The sequence below is a fragment of the Bos javanicus genome, chromosome 13, assembly GCF_032452875.1.
Source record: "Bos javanicus breed banteng chromosome 13, ARS-OSU_banteng_1.0, whole genome shotgun sequence".
NCBI classification, from domain to species: domain Eukaryota; kingdom Metazoa; phylum Chordata; class Mammalia; order Artiodactyla; family Bovidae; genus Bos; species Bos javanicus.
Window position 1 is genome coordinate 17,068,986 of NC_083880.1, and position 16,388 is coordinate 17,085,373.

The window sequence follows — 16,388 nt, forward strand, 5'->3', positions numbered from 1 at the left end:
TACTTACTTCAGTCCAAGTATATCTTTCAAATCCTGGTTAATATTTCCTTGGTCCTCAAAAATTTTGTAAATAAATGTCATTACATTTAATTTAATTTAATTTAATTTATTTATTTTTTAAATTTTATTTTATTTTTAAACTTTACAATATTGTATTAGTTTTCTCAAATATCAAAATGAATCCGCCACAGGTATACATGTGTTCCCCATCCTGAACCCTCCTCCCTTCTCCCTCCCCATACCATCCCTCTGGGTCGTCCCAGTGCACAGCCCCAAGCATCCAGTATCGTGCATCGAACCTGGACTGGCAACTCGTTTCATACATTTAATTTTAAATTCACAGAAGAAAACTGATATAAAACTGAAGGTATTAGTAAACTTTAGGTAATTGTTACTTTCCAAGGAGAAATATTAATTCCAAAGACCCTCTAGAGTTAAAAAAATATGAAATACCTTCAAAGCTTGTATGTCGATACTTCCCTGGTGGTCCAGTGGCTAAGACTCCACACTCCCAATTCAGGGGATCCAGGCCCAATTCCTGATCCCGCATGCCGAACTAAAGATCCTATATGTTGCAATGAAGATGGAAGGTCCTGTGTGCCACAGCTAAGACCTGGTACAGCCAAATAAAGAAATTAATTTTAAAAAAGCGTGGAGGTCATTCTGCTTTGTTTGCTTCTCCATTACCAACGTGCTCACTGATCTTGGCTGGATTTCCCATTTTGGTCTCGTTTTCCTTTCATTGCTTTACTCTTGAATGTTGAGCACTAACCATTCTCTGCTCCTTCCCTTTCTGAATAATTCAGCCCTAAATATCACGTTGGCAACCACTCTTCAATGCTTTGGGGGAGGGGATGTTATTTGGATTATATTTCCAATTTTTCTGTGTTTGTTTCAAAATTATACTTTGATACCTGTAGCCGGGGAAAATCTCCAGCTTAATAACTGGGCCAGCCCTACAGACAACACGAACTGCTGCTCTCCTTCTGCGGGTTGAGAATGTTTCCAGCAGTGAGCGTAAGCCTGTCCTGGAATGCTATCGATGATCCTGTCACATTCTGACAAGTATTGCTCTCCCAGAAAGAGAGCAGTTCATTCTTTTCCTTGCAAACTCTGGTATTTAGTCTGAAAACCCCTTTTAGTTCATCTGCAGGTGGCTGTGGCTCAGTGGTAAAGAATCTGCCTGCCAAAGTAGGAAACGCAAAAGAAGCGGGTTTGATCCCTGCCTGGGTGGGGAGGATTCCCTGGAGTAGGAAATGGCAACCCACTCCAGTATTCTCCTCTGGAAAATTCCAGGGACAGAGGAGCCTGGTGGTCGACAGCCCATTGGTCACAGAGTTGGACAGGTCTGAGCACTCACACACTCATGCACAAGGCTCTTTTCAGAGATGGTAATTGCTTTTCTTCCTTCCCTCCCTCCCTCCTTCTTTCCTTCCTTTCTTTTTCTTTCTTTCTTCTTCTTCCCTGGGGCTCAGACGGTAAAGAATCTGCCTGCAATGAGGGAGACCTGGCTTTGATCTCTGGATTCAGAAGATCCCCTGGAGAAAGGAATGGCAACCCACTCCAGCATTTTTTTCCATGAATTCCACAGAAGGAGGAGCCTGGAGAGTACAGTCCATGGGGTTGCAAAGGGTCAGACAGGACTTAGCTACTAAGACACACACATCTTTTTTTAAAGAACTTGTTACAATGTTGCTTCTGTTTCATGTTTTGGGTGTTTGGTCCTGGGACACCACACGTGATTGAACCTCCTCCTCTGCATTGGAAGGTGAAGTCTTAGCCAGGGAAGTCCCAGTAATTGTCTTTCTTAGAGAATGTCAGAATATTCTTAGAGCTTATCAATAACACATATTGGAACTATGAACTGCTTTGTCATGCCTGGATAGTCTTCCTTTTGTCAATGTTTTTGCTTACTTGCTAATATTTTTTAAATTTTATTTTAATATAAATACACCATGACATGAATTTCTAGAGGGCAAAACATAGTCAACTATTCTGTGAAAATCAGAAGATAGCTCTGATCATTAAACAGGAAAGCAAGATTCAACTCTCTGGAAAAAAAGAAAAAGTCCAAGGTTGAAAACCAAAATCCACTTTTAGTAATGATCTTTCAAGAAAAAAACACAGCTGGTGGCAAAATATCTTATAAAATGACAACTCATATTCAGGACCCAGGGCATCATGGTGAGAGAATTATGGCTAGTACTGATTGTAAGTCTTGGGAGAATATTCAGGAGCTCTGAGCGTGGGGCAGTCTGTGCTTCCTCTTCAATTATCTGAATATTGGAGACCCCACCCGAAGACCCAGTGGACTTCTTCAAGGGCTCCGTGGTCAGACAGCTTTAGGAAATTCCCATCTAGGGCCAAGACTGCTTGGCATGACCTGGCGCCCCTCCATCTTGAGTGGCACCTGCCGACTCCCCGGGGAGCTGCGAGTCCGGGACCTCAGTTTCACGGTGACATCAGATTATGAAACTCTAGTTGAGACCACTGCCAAGAAGGGCTTGCTCACCCTGCTTTAACGGCAGTGGGAATCTCCCTGTCTTTTTCAGGGGTAAGCCAAAGAACGGATTCATAAACGAACCCCAATCCTTCTCACCAACCCCAGCCCACACCTCCCAGCAACTGAACTTGAGAAAGAAAAAAAAAAAAAAACCTGGTTAAAACCACTTCCTATATTTGAGACTAGAGATGAGAGTGGTACGCACAATTTCCTGGCTGAAGAACCCAGGCTAATACTTATACAGAGTAAGCACTTACTGCCCTAGAGGTTGACGGACCGGCAGGGATGACAACCTGAGCGGACTCACCCTTCATTCCCGTCTCCCGGTGCGATGCCAACAAGAGGCTGAAAGGAAACCCGGCGTTCTGTAGAGCAGCACTTTCTCTTCCCAGCCCCGACATCGGCAGTGGTCTCAGGGGCCAGGAGGATGGAGCCAAGCTTGCTGATGTGGAGGTTCTTCGTATTCATCGTGGTACCTGGCTGCGTGACAGGTAAGAGGTCACTGGTGCCTTTGGAGTCCTGGGAAGGCTAAGGATGTAGACTCTTCCCAATCACACAATACGAGGGGCATCTAAGTAGAAAGTACAGGGAGGGGACGGGACCCTGGGTTCTGCCCCTGTGTCCGTGGCCCACCGGGGCCCCATTCTTTGCCTCAGTCATCACCGACTTATAAAGAGAACTCGGAATGGGGAGTTCTTGTCACTCAAGGTCTTTGACAGTTGATTCTGGGAAGAACATAGTGGTGTGATATTTGACTGTTAACCAGATACTAATGAGCAGATTCCACAAGAGATTTTATTTTCCCGTGAATTTAGTTTTCCACTGCATCCACTGGCTGTAAGGGTAATACTAGAAGTCTGGTAGAAATCTCTCTAATACCAGGTGAATGTGCCTCAGATGTCAGTAACTCATATGAAGCACTGGGATCATTTAGGATCTCAGAAAAGTTAAGCTTCAAGGGTGTATACTTTGTTTTTTATTGCCTAAGGAAATGATACCTAGGAAGCTCCTTGTATGTGCAACTTTATAGAAGTTTTTTAAAAAATATAAGCATATCACTTTGAGAACATTAATTCTTATCTTCTTATGTGTCTACATGCATGTATATATATATATGTGTGTGTATGTGTACATATGTGAAAGTTTTGCATTTCATTCATCCTTTCAGAAGGATATTGTCCGTTTCTGTGTTTTTTTTTTTTTTTTTTTTTAAGAAATAAGAAGCCACCAATTTCAGCCTCAAACCTCCTTCCTAATGGCATGTGAATTTTCTAAAAATGTCCTCCCTTGCTTATGCAGGAAAACGTATCAGCATCTATAATTTCATATCCTTCATTTCTAGACATATAATAATGCCAAGTGGCCACAGAAAGATGTGTTAAGAAGTGAAACACAATGATGCATAAGGGGTCTTTTGGGCCTGTTGAGGGGAAGTGACCAGTCATTGGGCTATGATCTGACCCAGGGGTAGGATCTTCTTTACTTTAAAGTGAAAAGTGGACATGATTTTAGGAAGACTTATGTGACTTCTGCCTCCGCCGGGTCTTTGCAAAGTGAGAGGCAGGCCAAGGGAACAGAAAAGTCTTTACGGTTGACTGTGCCTCATCTCTAGGGAGCACATTTCGAGTAAGTGCGGGTTACTGATAGGTGTTGGTGACTTATCTGAGGATGTGAATGGTCTGATCGCAGTGCTCTGCCATACACTCACATCTTCAAAAATCTATCCAATGCCTCTTGTTCCCCTTTTCAACAGTACAGGAAATACAAAAGTGAACAAAACTTAGCCTCACCTTAAAAAGGATATAACCTGGTGAGGGAAAGAGAGTTATGACAGCAGTGTGGTTGGGGTGGGATAAGATCTATGGGAGCAGGGGGCCATCTGGGAAGGCTTCACAAAAGCAGCAGCACAAAGAGCCCCGAGGGGCCAGTGAATTTCCCTCCATGGGAATTTCAGAGAGAGAGGACCACACGCGCAGAGATGCGGCAGGGCGCCAGGAAAAGCCCTCAGCCTCAGGTGGAGGTACAGGGCTACTGGGGATTAAGACTGGATGACCCCAAGTTGAGGATTTTAAATTTCATTTGGGAGTCAATCAAAGACAATGAGAAAGTAAAATTTACCATGTATAGTGTACCTTACGGGGCTTCCCAGGTGGAGTAGTGGTAAAGAATCAGTCAGCCAATGCAGGAGACACAAGAGACATGCATTTGATCCCTGGGTTGGAAAGATCCACAGAGGAGAAAATGGCAACCCACTCCAGTATTCTTGCCTGGAGAATCCCGTGCACAGAGGAGCCTGGCGGGCTATAGTCCATGGGGTCCCAAAGAATCGGACACAGCTGAGTGAGTGAGCACAAAGTACCTTGTATAGGCCAGACACATGTCTTCCTTCCACCTTCACAGTCCCTTTGCAAAGTGGATGTCACCAACCCATGAGATGAAGAAGACCCCAAGACTCAGAGGCCACAGAGGCAGTGGCACGGCCGGGACTCAAACCCGGTTCTTTCCGCTGAGTGCTCTTTCTGTTCACTGTGGACAGGGCCCAAGCTCTGTGGAGGTACAGGCCCTGTACCTCCACCTGAGGCTGAGGGCTTTTCCTGGCGCCCTGCCGCATCTCTGCGCGTGTGGTCCTCTCTCTCTGGAATTCCCATGGAGGGAAATTCACTGGCCCCTCGGGGCTCTTTGTGCTGCTGCTTTTGTGAAGGCGGGCAGACAAGGTCTCTTCCAGAGACCAGTAAGGACTTGGCAGCCAAAGAGAATGACATGGGCTGAATTTCTGGGATCCACACATGGCTTAGGAATCTCTCCAGGGTCAGAAATAATCTCTCAGACTTTTTCCTCCCAGAGGAGCCCAGTCTTAAAATAAACAAATCTTATTCCTAGGAAGGGAGAGGTCACTAACAAAATCAATCAGACTGTCAACAGATGCAATTTCTAGCTGATTCATAAGGCTGATTTTCATTCTGAAAATTTCCAAAGCCACCATTTAAAACTTGAGGGCTGACAGGGAGTGTATTGGTCAACATGGGTGTTTTTAGTCTCTGTATTACTGGGTCCTGGGATGTGGTTGAAAAGAGAATTCTCCTGATGTTGCCAACAGGCACATTATTGATGGTGCCTTTCTCAGCATTGTGGAAATTCTGAGAGTTTATCTGTGCCTTCATCATCTTTCTTTCATTCTAGGAATTCTGTGATCAAATCTGCATGCCCTAGACTCAAAAACACACACCCAGTGCGGAAACCCATGAAGATGATATTTTTGTCTAATTATCCCTTCTTGTAAAGATGACTGCCCACACTGGAATTTCCATCTTCACGTTTGTCATTAAAACACAAACGCTTAACCCTTCACATTCAATCATTCAGTTTCTCTAGATCCCAAAGTGTGATTACCACATGTTCCTTGCTTATCTTTAAGATATGCCTTGGAGAAGGTAGTGTATATAGACAGATGGATAGCTCATAACTGTGTGTGTGTGTATATATATATATATATATGGATTTGGTAAACTTAGGGAGTATCTCATAAAACAGTTGCTACTTTCTTTAAAAACAGCCTTTCTTAAGTAGGTGGTGCTGTTTATCACCTGTACATCTGGTCCTTTTGAGATCTGAGAGCATCGAGGCGCCAGAAAGAGCTGGCTTCGCTGACAGTCAGCTGCTAAAAAGAATGGCTGATGTGCAAGAGAAGAGTTCTTAGCTTCTCTGAGCAAAGCCTTGACTGGTCTGGAGGCGCCTGTGTCACCTCTTGCTGAGATCATTCTCATCAGAGCTACAGTCACTCTCAAGTGGGGCTAGCCCTCCCCCAGCCCCCATACATTCCCTGCCCTCCTCATCGCCTCATGACCAGCGGAGACCTGAAAGAGAAACAGGGGTTCCTTTGGGAAGTGGGGCCGTGTCCCCCGAGGCGAGGGCAGAGAAATGTTAGGAGGAAGCTGAATTTTGCAGGGGGGTGAAGGGCGTGATTTGGGGGCAAACTGCTGGATCTCTGTGGGCCTCAGTTTCTCTGTAAAATGAGGAGGTTGATGGGGCTGATCCTGAGACTGCCTTCTGGTTCTCTTGCTCTATGTCAAGAATTCTGAACAGGAAATAAAATAAGCTCTGTCAAAAGGCCTTTGCAAGTTGGGGCACTTTCAGATGAAAAAGTTTCCAAACCGAAGACATATAGAGCAGGGTCCGGGTTGAGAGGCCTTCAGAGGCGCAAGCACCAAGGCTGACGTGTCATCACGGTTATTTCCAGCCTCTGGGAGGTAGGTTCCGCCCTGCGCTCAGGCCAGGAGCGGGGCTTCAGGGAGGGTGAGGGCTGTAATACTGCTCCCTGCTGGGGAGGCTTCTGCTATTTGCTCTTGGGGCCTTTTTGCCCTCAGTCGATGTCCTTGCTTCTCGTAGGGGAGGGCTTACATGAGCGGGAACCTATTTCTCTTCTCTTCATCCCAGGCCATTCCCTGGGAGGAGAGGAAAGAGGATCTTCATTCAGTCAATTGCTTCAAAAAGCTATAAGCCCTTGTATTCTTGAAAGCGGTTAAATTGAGGCTTTCTAACGACTTCGGGGGAGCCTCAGAGGGGCACGTGTGCTGGGCAGGAAGACAGTCAGGGAAGAATTTTGGTTCTTCTCTGCTCCCCTCCAGTCTCTGTTTCTTTTAATACTGACTTTTGTTCACGGATTTGGCTGCACGGGTCTTAGTCGCGGCACGTGGGCTCTTTGATCTGTGCTGAGGCCTGTGGCGTCTTCAGTTGTGGCCTGTGAAGTCTCCGCTGGAGCATGTGAGATGGTTACCTGCGGCACGTGGGAGCTTAGTCCCTGACCCAGGAGGGAACCTGGGCCCCCGGCATGGGGAGCACGCAGTCGTAGCTACTGGGCCACGAGGGAAGCCCCTCCAATCCCTGTTTTCTAACTTCCCCTCTGAAAAAATGAATGTATGCATATGTGATGACATTCGTACTTTTCGTACGTCAGAGCACCCAAGCGCGTACCCGTGGGTCCTCGGTCTTACGCGCGATTCTCGGCTTTCGTTCCTCGTCTGCTCCCTGCCCCAGTCTTTCGGTGGCAGCGAGAAACAGAGAAGGAAAGAGACTTGAACAGGAAGGAGGTTGAGGCTGGGTGGGGGAGGTTGGCACTGAAGAGGTAAGACCTGGGCCGTGGATTTACTCTGGTAAGTGCCCTGGAGCTCAACGTTCAGAGGAAAGGGCGCCTCCACCTTTTCCTCCCCAGACAGTCCTGGGCGCCCTTTCTCGGGAAGTACCTGAGCAGAGCATAGAAGAACGTTGGTCACAAGTGGTATGAAGAGCTGGGCAGCGGGGCTCAAGGGATGGCTTCTGAGCCCTTTGGACTCAGGATCTAGGATTCCTGTCTCCAGGCTAACAGAGTGCGTCACCACAGCCCAGCGGGGCCCTCTGAAGTCACAGTATTGTGAGCTGCTCCATTGTGTCCGACTCTGTGTGACCCCGTGGACTGCAGTCCACCAGGCTCCTCTGTCCGTGGGATTCTCCAGGCAAAAACACTGGAGTGGGTTGCCATGCCCTCCTCCAGGGGATCTTCCTGACTCAGGGATCAAACCCACATCTCTTGCATTGCAGGTAGATTCTTTCACCATCTGAGCCACCAGAGAAGCCCCTGAAGCCATAGGTGGGGGGGGTCCCTAAACTTCCTGTGACCCTTCTGTCTGTTGCTCTTCATCCAGGGATGTATCAGGGGAGGAGAGATTGGAGGCCACTAATGAGGACCCTCATCTGCCTCTTTTGCTACCTTTTCTAGTAATTTCTTCAGGAAGTTCTGCTTAGGTGGAGTCAGCTGCTGTCCCAAGTATTATCTGGGGTGGGGCGGGGGCGGTGGGGGGGAGGTGGTGGTGGAAACAGCCCAGAGATGACCTTACCACATAAAGATGGACCTCATTTGTTACTCCTATATACATCCTGAAACTCCCAGCAGGAAGAACAGTGTGATAGACACACTCTATCTAGCTCCATCTTTCTTGAGTAGTGAGTCTTTGAGCAAATTTGGGGAGTGCTGCTACTTGTTTCCTTAGAAAACTTTCTTATGCACAAAATTTTGAGAGCAATATTTGGGATAATAACCTCCCTGTCAACCAGGGTCTCCAGGTAAGACCTCTGATCAGGTTCTTTAATATCTGAACAGCCATACTCTGAGCACAGAGAATGAGACACAGGATGTTACCCTCACTACTAAGGGAGATGTAGCTGGCTTGGCAAAAGTAACCTAAAAGGCCTGGGTGCCTAGACAAGATTGGAAGCAAAGGTTTCCAAGGAAAAACCAAAGACACCAGGGAAGCAAGAGGAGTGGAGATCTAGGACTAGAAGTCAGGCCTCTCAAATTACAGTACAATATTCCCCATATGTCTTCACATCAACTCTCAGTGACATTTATCCATCTACTTTCCATCCATCCACCCATCCTTCCTTCAATCCAACCATACATCCATCCATCCTTCCCTCCTTCCTTCCTTCCATCCATCCATCCATCCATCCTTCCCTCCTTCCTTCCATCCACCCATCCATCCTTCCCTCCTTCCTTCCTTCCATCCACCCATCTCTCCATTCATTCATCCTTCCTTTCTTTCATCTATCCATCATCCATCCATCCATCCATCAATCTATCCATGCATTAGGATTACTGAGATTGAAAAGGTCTTTGCTGTCAAACTGCTCCTGGCCTAAGACTGGAGGTAAAACATCTGCTGAGCAACTCCCACCTTGAGGACTTGCCAAGGGAGGCAGCAGTATTTGCCAATGACTCAACAGCCATCACTGAATCCCCCCTTTCCCCAGGCTTTCAAATAAGTCACCCATTTCGGGGAAAACAATACTAGAATCATCTCTGGGTCTTTTAGGTATTTTCCACTCTAAGATTACTCAGGAATTTTCCGGCTTTTGACTTGTTTGGAGCTTACTCTGGGATTTGCTTCCATCAGTGAGAAAACACAAGTCTAACTGGGAAATGTATTTAGAGCAGCAGTTGCTGGCACAAAGTGCACATTAAATGTGCATCTGGGAAACTTTCACAAATGATGTCCAAGTCCCACCCAAGACCAGTTAGGTCAGACTCTCTGGGGATTAGAACTGGACATAAGGCTAGCGTTATTTTTAAGCCGCTCAAATGATTCAAGATGCAGTTAGGATTGAAATCCACAGAAGAGTGATTCCATGGTTGGTCCGAGTCCATTGTTTTATTCCTATTCACTGGGAATAGATGCCCTAGCATAGTACTTCCCAAAGTTCAGTGTATTCCAGACCACCTATAATACGGGTGAGGCAGGGGGCTTGTTGTGAGAAAGATTCTGATTCACGATATCTGGGGTGAGGGAGGAGATTCTGGTTCAAACAGGCTCCTCCATGAGATCTGAGTGCCTGGTGCCTGAACCCCATTTTGAGTAGCAAAGCTGTCATGGGAGAGAAGAAGCAGGTGCTGTGTCCACCCCACAGAACTTGCAACTAAAATGGGAAAACCAGTCCGGGAAAGACACAAGATTGAACGTAGCAGCGTGGTAGGTGGCAGAGTTAATGACACCCTGGCATCCAGAGGTGCTTCCTGGGGCATTCAGAAAGCCTTCTTGGAGAAGGTGGCTCTGAGCTTGCGCTTGTGAATCTCAGGAGCTGGCTGAAGGGTGGTGTTTCCTAATGAAGTGGCTAAAGTTGTATACGTGAGTCATGCTCCTTGAGCAACAAACTGAAGATTGAGGTGTTCATGAGGGCAAAGAAACAAATGCCCCACGTCTCAAATATTTCCTACTCCATTGTTGGTCGCTTGCTGAACAAAAATGAAGCTCAAATGCCTAGTGATCCTATAAAAACTAGTACTTCTGTTCTGACAAGAGGCACCTGGGTTCTTGCCCTCACGCTTTGATCCTCTAGTAACATACATTGTTGGGGTCTGGAGTCTGCATTCCCACAATGGGCCACCGAGTCAGCATCACTAGGACCTCATGACACCTCTGGGTAACAGTCAAGAAGTGCGGAGTCTTATTTCCCTACATTCAAATTTTGCCCCGACCTCTGTCGAGCACCAGGGCTTCCATCCTGACTGCCCACGTGACCGTCTGCCCCTAACCCATCCTGTATACAGCTTTCCATCAGCCATGGTGCCTGCAGCGCTCAGCCCAGGGCCAGGGACCCACGAGGATTTCAGGCAGCAGAAACTCTAAGGCACCAAAGTGTGGCTGCCCCAGGCGGGGTGACCAGAAGGCCACTGAGCATGAGCGGGGTGGCTGGACCAGGCCAGTGGAGTTGGGCTTCCGGGTGCCCCCTTCCCCACCCACCCCTCCAGACACAACGAAAGGGCCAGGTGGATCAGGAGACTAGGAAGAGTGAAGTGCTTCTTTCTGAAAAGAAGAAAGAGAAGCAGGTTTTTAAAGAACACAAAGTGCGTGCTAAGGAGGTGATGGGTCCCTTTACTCTAAAGAGCATGGAAGTGATGGGTCCCTTTACTCTAAACAGCATGGAAAGCCCACTGGGCTCCAGGAGGCTCTCGGGAGAGAGGGAGATGAGGAAGGTGGGCAGAGCTGTGAACTGCACAACGGCTGGCTGGTTGGGGCAGGCCCCGCACAAACCCTGATCCCAGCACCCACTTTTCCCTTTGAGGCTTATTTTGCCTTCAACCTTGTGCCAGGAAACAAACACTTTTGGAGGGTGCTGCACTATAAAGGCTTGTGGACTCTTAGTTCCCCAAACAGGGACTCAACCTGGGTCCGGGCAGTAAAAGCACCAAGTTCTAACCCATGACCCCCAGGAACGTCCCCAAGAAACATTTGAAACAGGAGCGATAACGACAAGAGCTCATATTTACAGCTCTCTCACAGGCACTACGTGAAAACGTTGTGTTGGCTGTGTTAATCCTCAAAATCGGGTCCACCTTGTTCTCACCCCCTTCTCGTACCCAGTAAACTGAGGCTCACGGAGGTGAATCAGTTATCTCATGGAATACAACCGTGGGTGTGGGGGTGCCGGATGGGAGCCAAGCTGGCTCCATGCAGGGCCTGCTTTGTTGATGATTCTCGTAAACTGCTGTTAATAAAGAAGTTTAGTTTCTCCTTTTGAAAGTCTGCTCTGAGTAGGCCCCACTGCCCCTGTGGTTGTTGATAAATGAAAAGCCTGTTCCGACCGCATCCAGCCCCAAACGCCCAGAGGCCGCCTGCCGTCTTCTCGAGGGGCTGGCTTTTCAGGCCCGCAGAATCCCTGAAGTTTAAATTCTCTAAATCCTGTTCTCCCCCCTCCTACCCGCCAAACAGCAGCTCGGGGTGTCTTTCCTGCATTTGACTGGGCTTCAAAGAAAGCACTCGTCAAGCCACGTCTGCCCCAGCCGCCCACAAAGCAAGGAAATTCTGAGCACCTTCAGGCATGAGTCAACACCACCATGTTCAGGAATCTCTGCCCACAGAATCACCCACTCTTCTGTTTGGGCCCAAAATAGATACCTCCTTCAGAAGCCTCCCTGCTTTCTGTAGCCTCAGCAATAAGAAAACAAAGGCGAGGGTAGGTGTGCATCCAAGGCATGATGGAGGGAGTTCGCTCTGCTGTGAAGTTCTCTGCAGTGAAAACACTGCCGCTGAGCTGGGCACGCAGGACAGGTGTGGCAGGGGGAAGGGGTACGCAGGAGGGCGGCTGGGGACGGTCGTTCCTTTGTTCATTCATTCCCTTGGCGAACATTTATTAAGCAAATACTATGTGTCAGATACAGGGTCGGGAGATGGGTGCAACCCAGCCCTGGGTCTCCAGGAACCCACCATGCAGCAGGAGAAAAATATATCGCACAGACAATGCCAACCGAGCTGAGACTCAGAATGCAAATACAAAGAAAGAGTGGATGGCCACACAGACAGGTATTTGTTCCTATGCAAGTCCCTGGACATTGTCACTCAAGAACTGCCTCACTGTCCTAATACCTGGGACAGAAACAAGGGCTGAAGGCATTGCTCTGTCATTACTAAAGCTATTGAAATCATACACCGTGGATTTTGAATTTAGAACAGCACAGTCAGAAAATGTGCAGAAGTTGTCCTTTGCTCAAGAAACTCCCTGACCAAGAAAATAGGAATAGTTTTGGTGGGAGCGGTTACTTTCCTTAAAGGAGAAACGGATGGCTCTCACAGCCCACGGGTGTTATAGAAACACCGTTAACACGCGGAGCTGACAGATGGCACCTCCTCACCAGTGTGTGAGCCACTCTCCAATTTCAAACACCCAGGAAGGAACTGCCTCTCCAAGAAAGGGATGAGGGGAACCCAGTCAGTCTGGTTATGCTAGGTACTTAAAAGGAACAGTGTTTTTTTAAACTATATATGTGTGTATATATACATATAAATATATATACACATATATATATATTGGATTCATAAAAAAAATTTGTGTTTTTCTGTAACATCTTTCAGAAAAATCTGAATGACTTTTTTGGCCAACTTGATGTATACAGGTTGTATACACATGCTATATATAGTGTATATATGTATACACATACATATATGTGTGTGTGGATATATATAAACATATACAATGTTTATATATGTGTGTGTGTATAACTATACACATGTATAGAATGTGTACATATATGTGTGTATAACTATATACACATAGTTTCATGAAATGAGGCCCTTGGAGTGAATCAGTCTATCTCCTCAGAGAAAGACTGTGACACAGTTAAAGGGCAGCGAGCCGTTTCTACAAGTTTTGCTTGAAATCCCCGCTGCCCGGGCTGACGTCAGCCACTTCCTGCCCCGGGCCCTGTGAGTTTCCCGGGAGTTTCGGGGCGGCTGTGCTGCGGCTCCGGTCCTGGCTGTGGCAGGCTGGCGGCTTCCCCAGCGGGCGAAACCAGTAGCGCCTGCAGACCCAGCTGAGTGTGGTATCTGTTTCCGGCCCCTGCGGTAGTGACACCTCTGCTCAGCGTCTGATTTAGAATAAAAGGATCTTCGCGAAGAGAAAACTCCTTATTTCAAGTGGAAGGCAAAACAAACAACTACCAGAAAAAGTCACAAACCCCAACACCTTTTAACCATACCAGGGCAGTTTCCGCTGACATCCTGCTGACACCCGGGAGAGTGCGGGGACCGCAAAGGGTGAGCGCTTTCGGCTCAGATGTGCTAACAGGCCCTTTATTTCACTTTTGACTTTCAACGCCTTTCACTCGCCAGGCCATCAAGTTTCACTTTCCCTCTCCCAGGGTTTCCTGTCTCGCTCCTCTAGCCTGAGTTTGCAGTGGGCTCCCGCGGAGGGACTCCCACTCTCCTGCTCCTCCTATTCCTCCTGGGAGAGGAACTGTGGGCCAGCCAGGCACCCGGCTGTGCCTTCTGCACCTGTGATCTTACCGGTCTCACAACAGCCCTGTAAGTCAGGGACCACTGGAATCATTGCCATTTTACAGACAAGGAAACTGAAGTTGTTAGGCTTTCATTCACACACCCCAGAAAGTGACGGAGCCAGGCTACCTGCTCCATCCTTGTACAGGGGAAGAAGGCAGTTAACCCGTCTCATCAATTCCCCTGGGCTTCCTAGGCAAGTTTTCTGTCTCTTATTTTGAGTCACTCTTTGATCCACTCCCAAATTAATTCTCTTGAAAGCAGCTTTCACAATGCCTCTTCCCTGATCAAAGATCTCATGTTGTTCCCCCACCGCCTGTGGGCATGCTTCCTCTGCCTGGCGTCTGGTGTTTTTTCTGACCTCGTCCGTCTGAATGTCCTCTGCATGTTGGACCCCCGGCAGCTCCAGCCACTCCAGCAGGCAGGGCTCCTGTTCTGCAAACATAGCTTCCTCACCTACAGTTTCAAAGCCTGGCACCTAGGGACACCTCCCCTTTTATAATCCACTACATCTCATCTGCCTACTTGGAATTCTTCCCAACTGGGAAGCATCTGGGGAGAGTAGAAAGGGCTCAGGAACTTGGGATTCCACAGGGCTTGGATTCAGAACCTGGTTTGAACTTGTGTAATCCTGTTTTCCTGTAAAACCATCACTGGGTACCATTCTCAGCCAGCACTACCAGGGTGGGGACAGCTGATGGACAGGTGAGAGCAGGTGGTCCAGGAAGGCAGAGGCATGCCCAACCCCAGAAAAAAGGGGCAAGGATGCTTCCCAGAGCAAAGTGACAAGGAAGGGTCCTGCAGGACAGGCAGAAGGCAGGAAGGGGGAAGCAAAGTCTCGAGCGAGTTAATGACAGAGGACACAGCACAGTCCTTCAGGTCGGGAGAGCACCCGTGGGGTGGAGCTGTGAGCTGGCCATGGAGCCGGGCCAAGTGCAGGGGCATGGACTGTACCTGGGGAGGAGGCAACGCCACAGAGCAGCTGCAGGGATGGGGGCCATCTGGGCTTGAGGGCATCAGCCCTGTTATCTGTGTGTATGACTGATGGCAGGTGGCACAGGGGAAGGGGTGCAGCCCCTGAGGGTGCTGAGTGACCTGGGGGAGAGTCGGGAGTGGACTGGTCCTTCAAGCCTCCAGGGGGCCTCAGCTGCTGTGGGACGAGGCAGCCTGCCTAAGGTAATCAGGATACAGTAGGAGCTCAGTCAGCACGGCTTGCTGGGCTCGCAATCTGCACGGCCGAGAGCCAGAGTACCTCTCCACAGGCTTCCCAAGTTCAGTACAGCCAGTGCTGGGCGCCCCGCCCCCAACCCCGCCGGCTTGCTTGTCCTCCTTTATCTCCAGTTTTAATGAAAGATGCTACCACCACCACCACCTCCAGCTGCCCAGGGAACATGCCCGGAATCCCGCTCCTTTCGCCTTGCTGGCCCCGCACTCCTTACAAAGGCCCAGTCCCTGGGGAGTCCAGTCTGAACCATCTCTGCATATTAGTACCCACTCTCCACTCTCCAAGCTCCAGCCCCCCAAACCCCAGCCCGAGGTGCCTGAGACGGCCTTCCTGCCTCACAGGACACACGGGGGGTGGGGCGGAAGGAGGTCAGAGGCTACTGTGGCCACAGGGACAGGAAGTAGCTGCGACATGGGAGGAAAGGTGGGCGCACGCAGTCATGGGCGCCTCCCCCCGAGAGGCTGTGGATCCTGACATCGTGGAACCGGCTGTGTGACTCTGGGCAGGGCACTGACGATGCGGGCTCACTGCATTGTGTATAACACGGAGCCAGTAGGGATGGCCATCCCGTCATTAATCACACTGAAGTGATTCTTATTTACAGCTGTATCAATAACACTGTAGCATTCTGTATATCTCAGTTTATTGTATATTCAATGTCTTGCTTATAATAATGGACTATAAAATAGTCATCACATTAATTGTCATGAATGTTCATAACAGCCTCCTACAGAGGTGGCTGGGAGGACCAGGGAAGCCAATCGTGTGCCTGGATCAGTGGCAAGCATGCAGTGACTGCCACATCTTGGACAGAGCGGGCACTCTCTGTGCATCCAAGGAGATGACAGAGAGGCCCTCTAAGTCCCTTTCAGTTCTGACATTCTGTGGTTAATAAACACCCCAGAGCAGGGTGAAACCCCATCCCTTCCACGCTGTGCTGATCGAGCCGTTCAGGCTCCCCACCAGCCAGCCCTCTCCCCTACTGCGTCCCGTCCATTCACCAGCAGGACTGAAGGCATCGCTCATACCATGGGAGGAACTATATGCAGTTCATGCTGCAACAACTACATCCTTGACGGCTCCCATCTGTTCTTTTCAGCACAAAGCAATTCCCCTTGAATCATGGTAAACAGGTCTTAGTTCCCATGTCCTTGGAAAATGCTGCCACCTTGGATTTAAATTCAATAAGAGGAAGCCCAACACGAAAACCCCTTACAAATTCATCGCCTTCTAAGTTGGGTGTCCCTTGAAAGGAACAGTGCTCGCCTATGGCTTTGATCAGAGACTACATTGCGGGTGCTGCCTATGAATTTAGAGAAGCCAGGAATGGTGTGGATTTTTAAATATTTTTATTTATTTG

General features: G+C 48.5%; 1 protein-coding gene across 1 annotated transcript in view; it reads left to right on the top strand.

Annotated features, from left to right (window-relative positions):
• Nucleotides 1-2,585: 2,585 nt before the first annotated feature.
• Nucleotides 2,586-16,388, top strand: part of IL2RA (interleukin 2 receptor subunit alpha) — a 43,963-nt gene continuing 30,160 nt past the window's right edge. Inside the window, exon 1 of the mRNA XM_061435784.1 lies at nt 2,586-2,994. Coding sequence (XP_061291768.1) covers nt 2,931-2,994 — 64 coding nt within the window. The 5' untranslated portion in view covers nt 2,586-2,930. The remainder of the gene's footprint in view (nt 2,995-16,388) is intronic.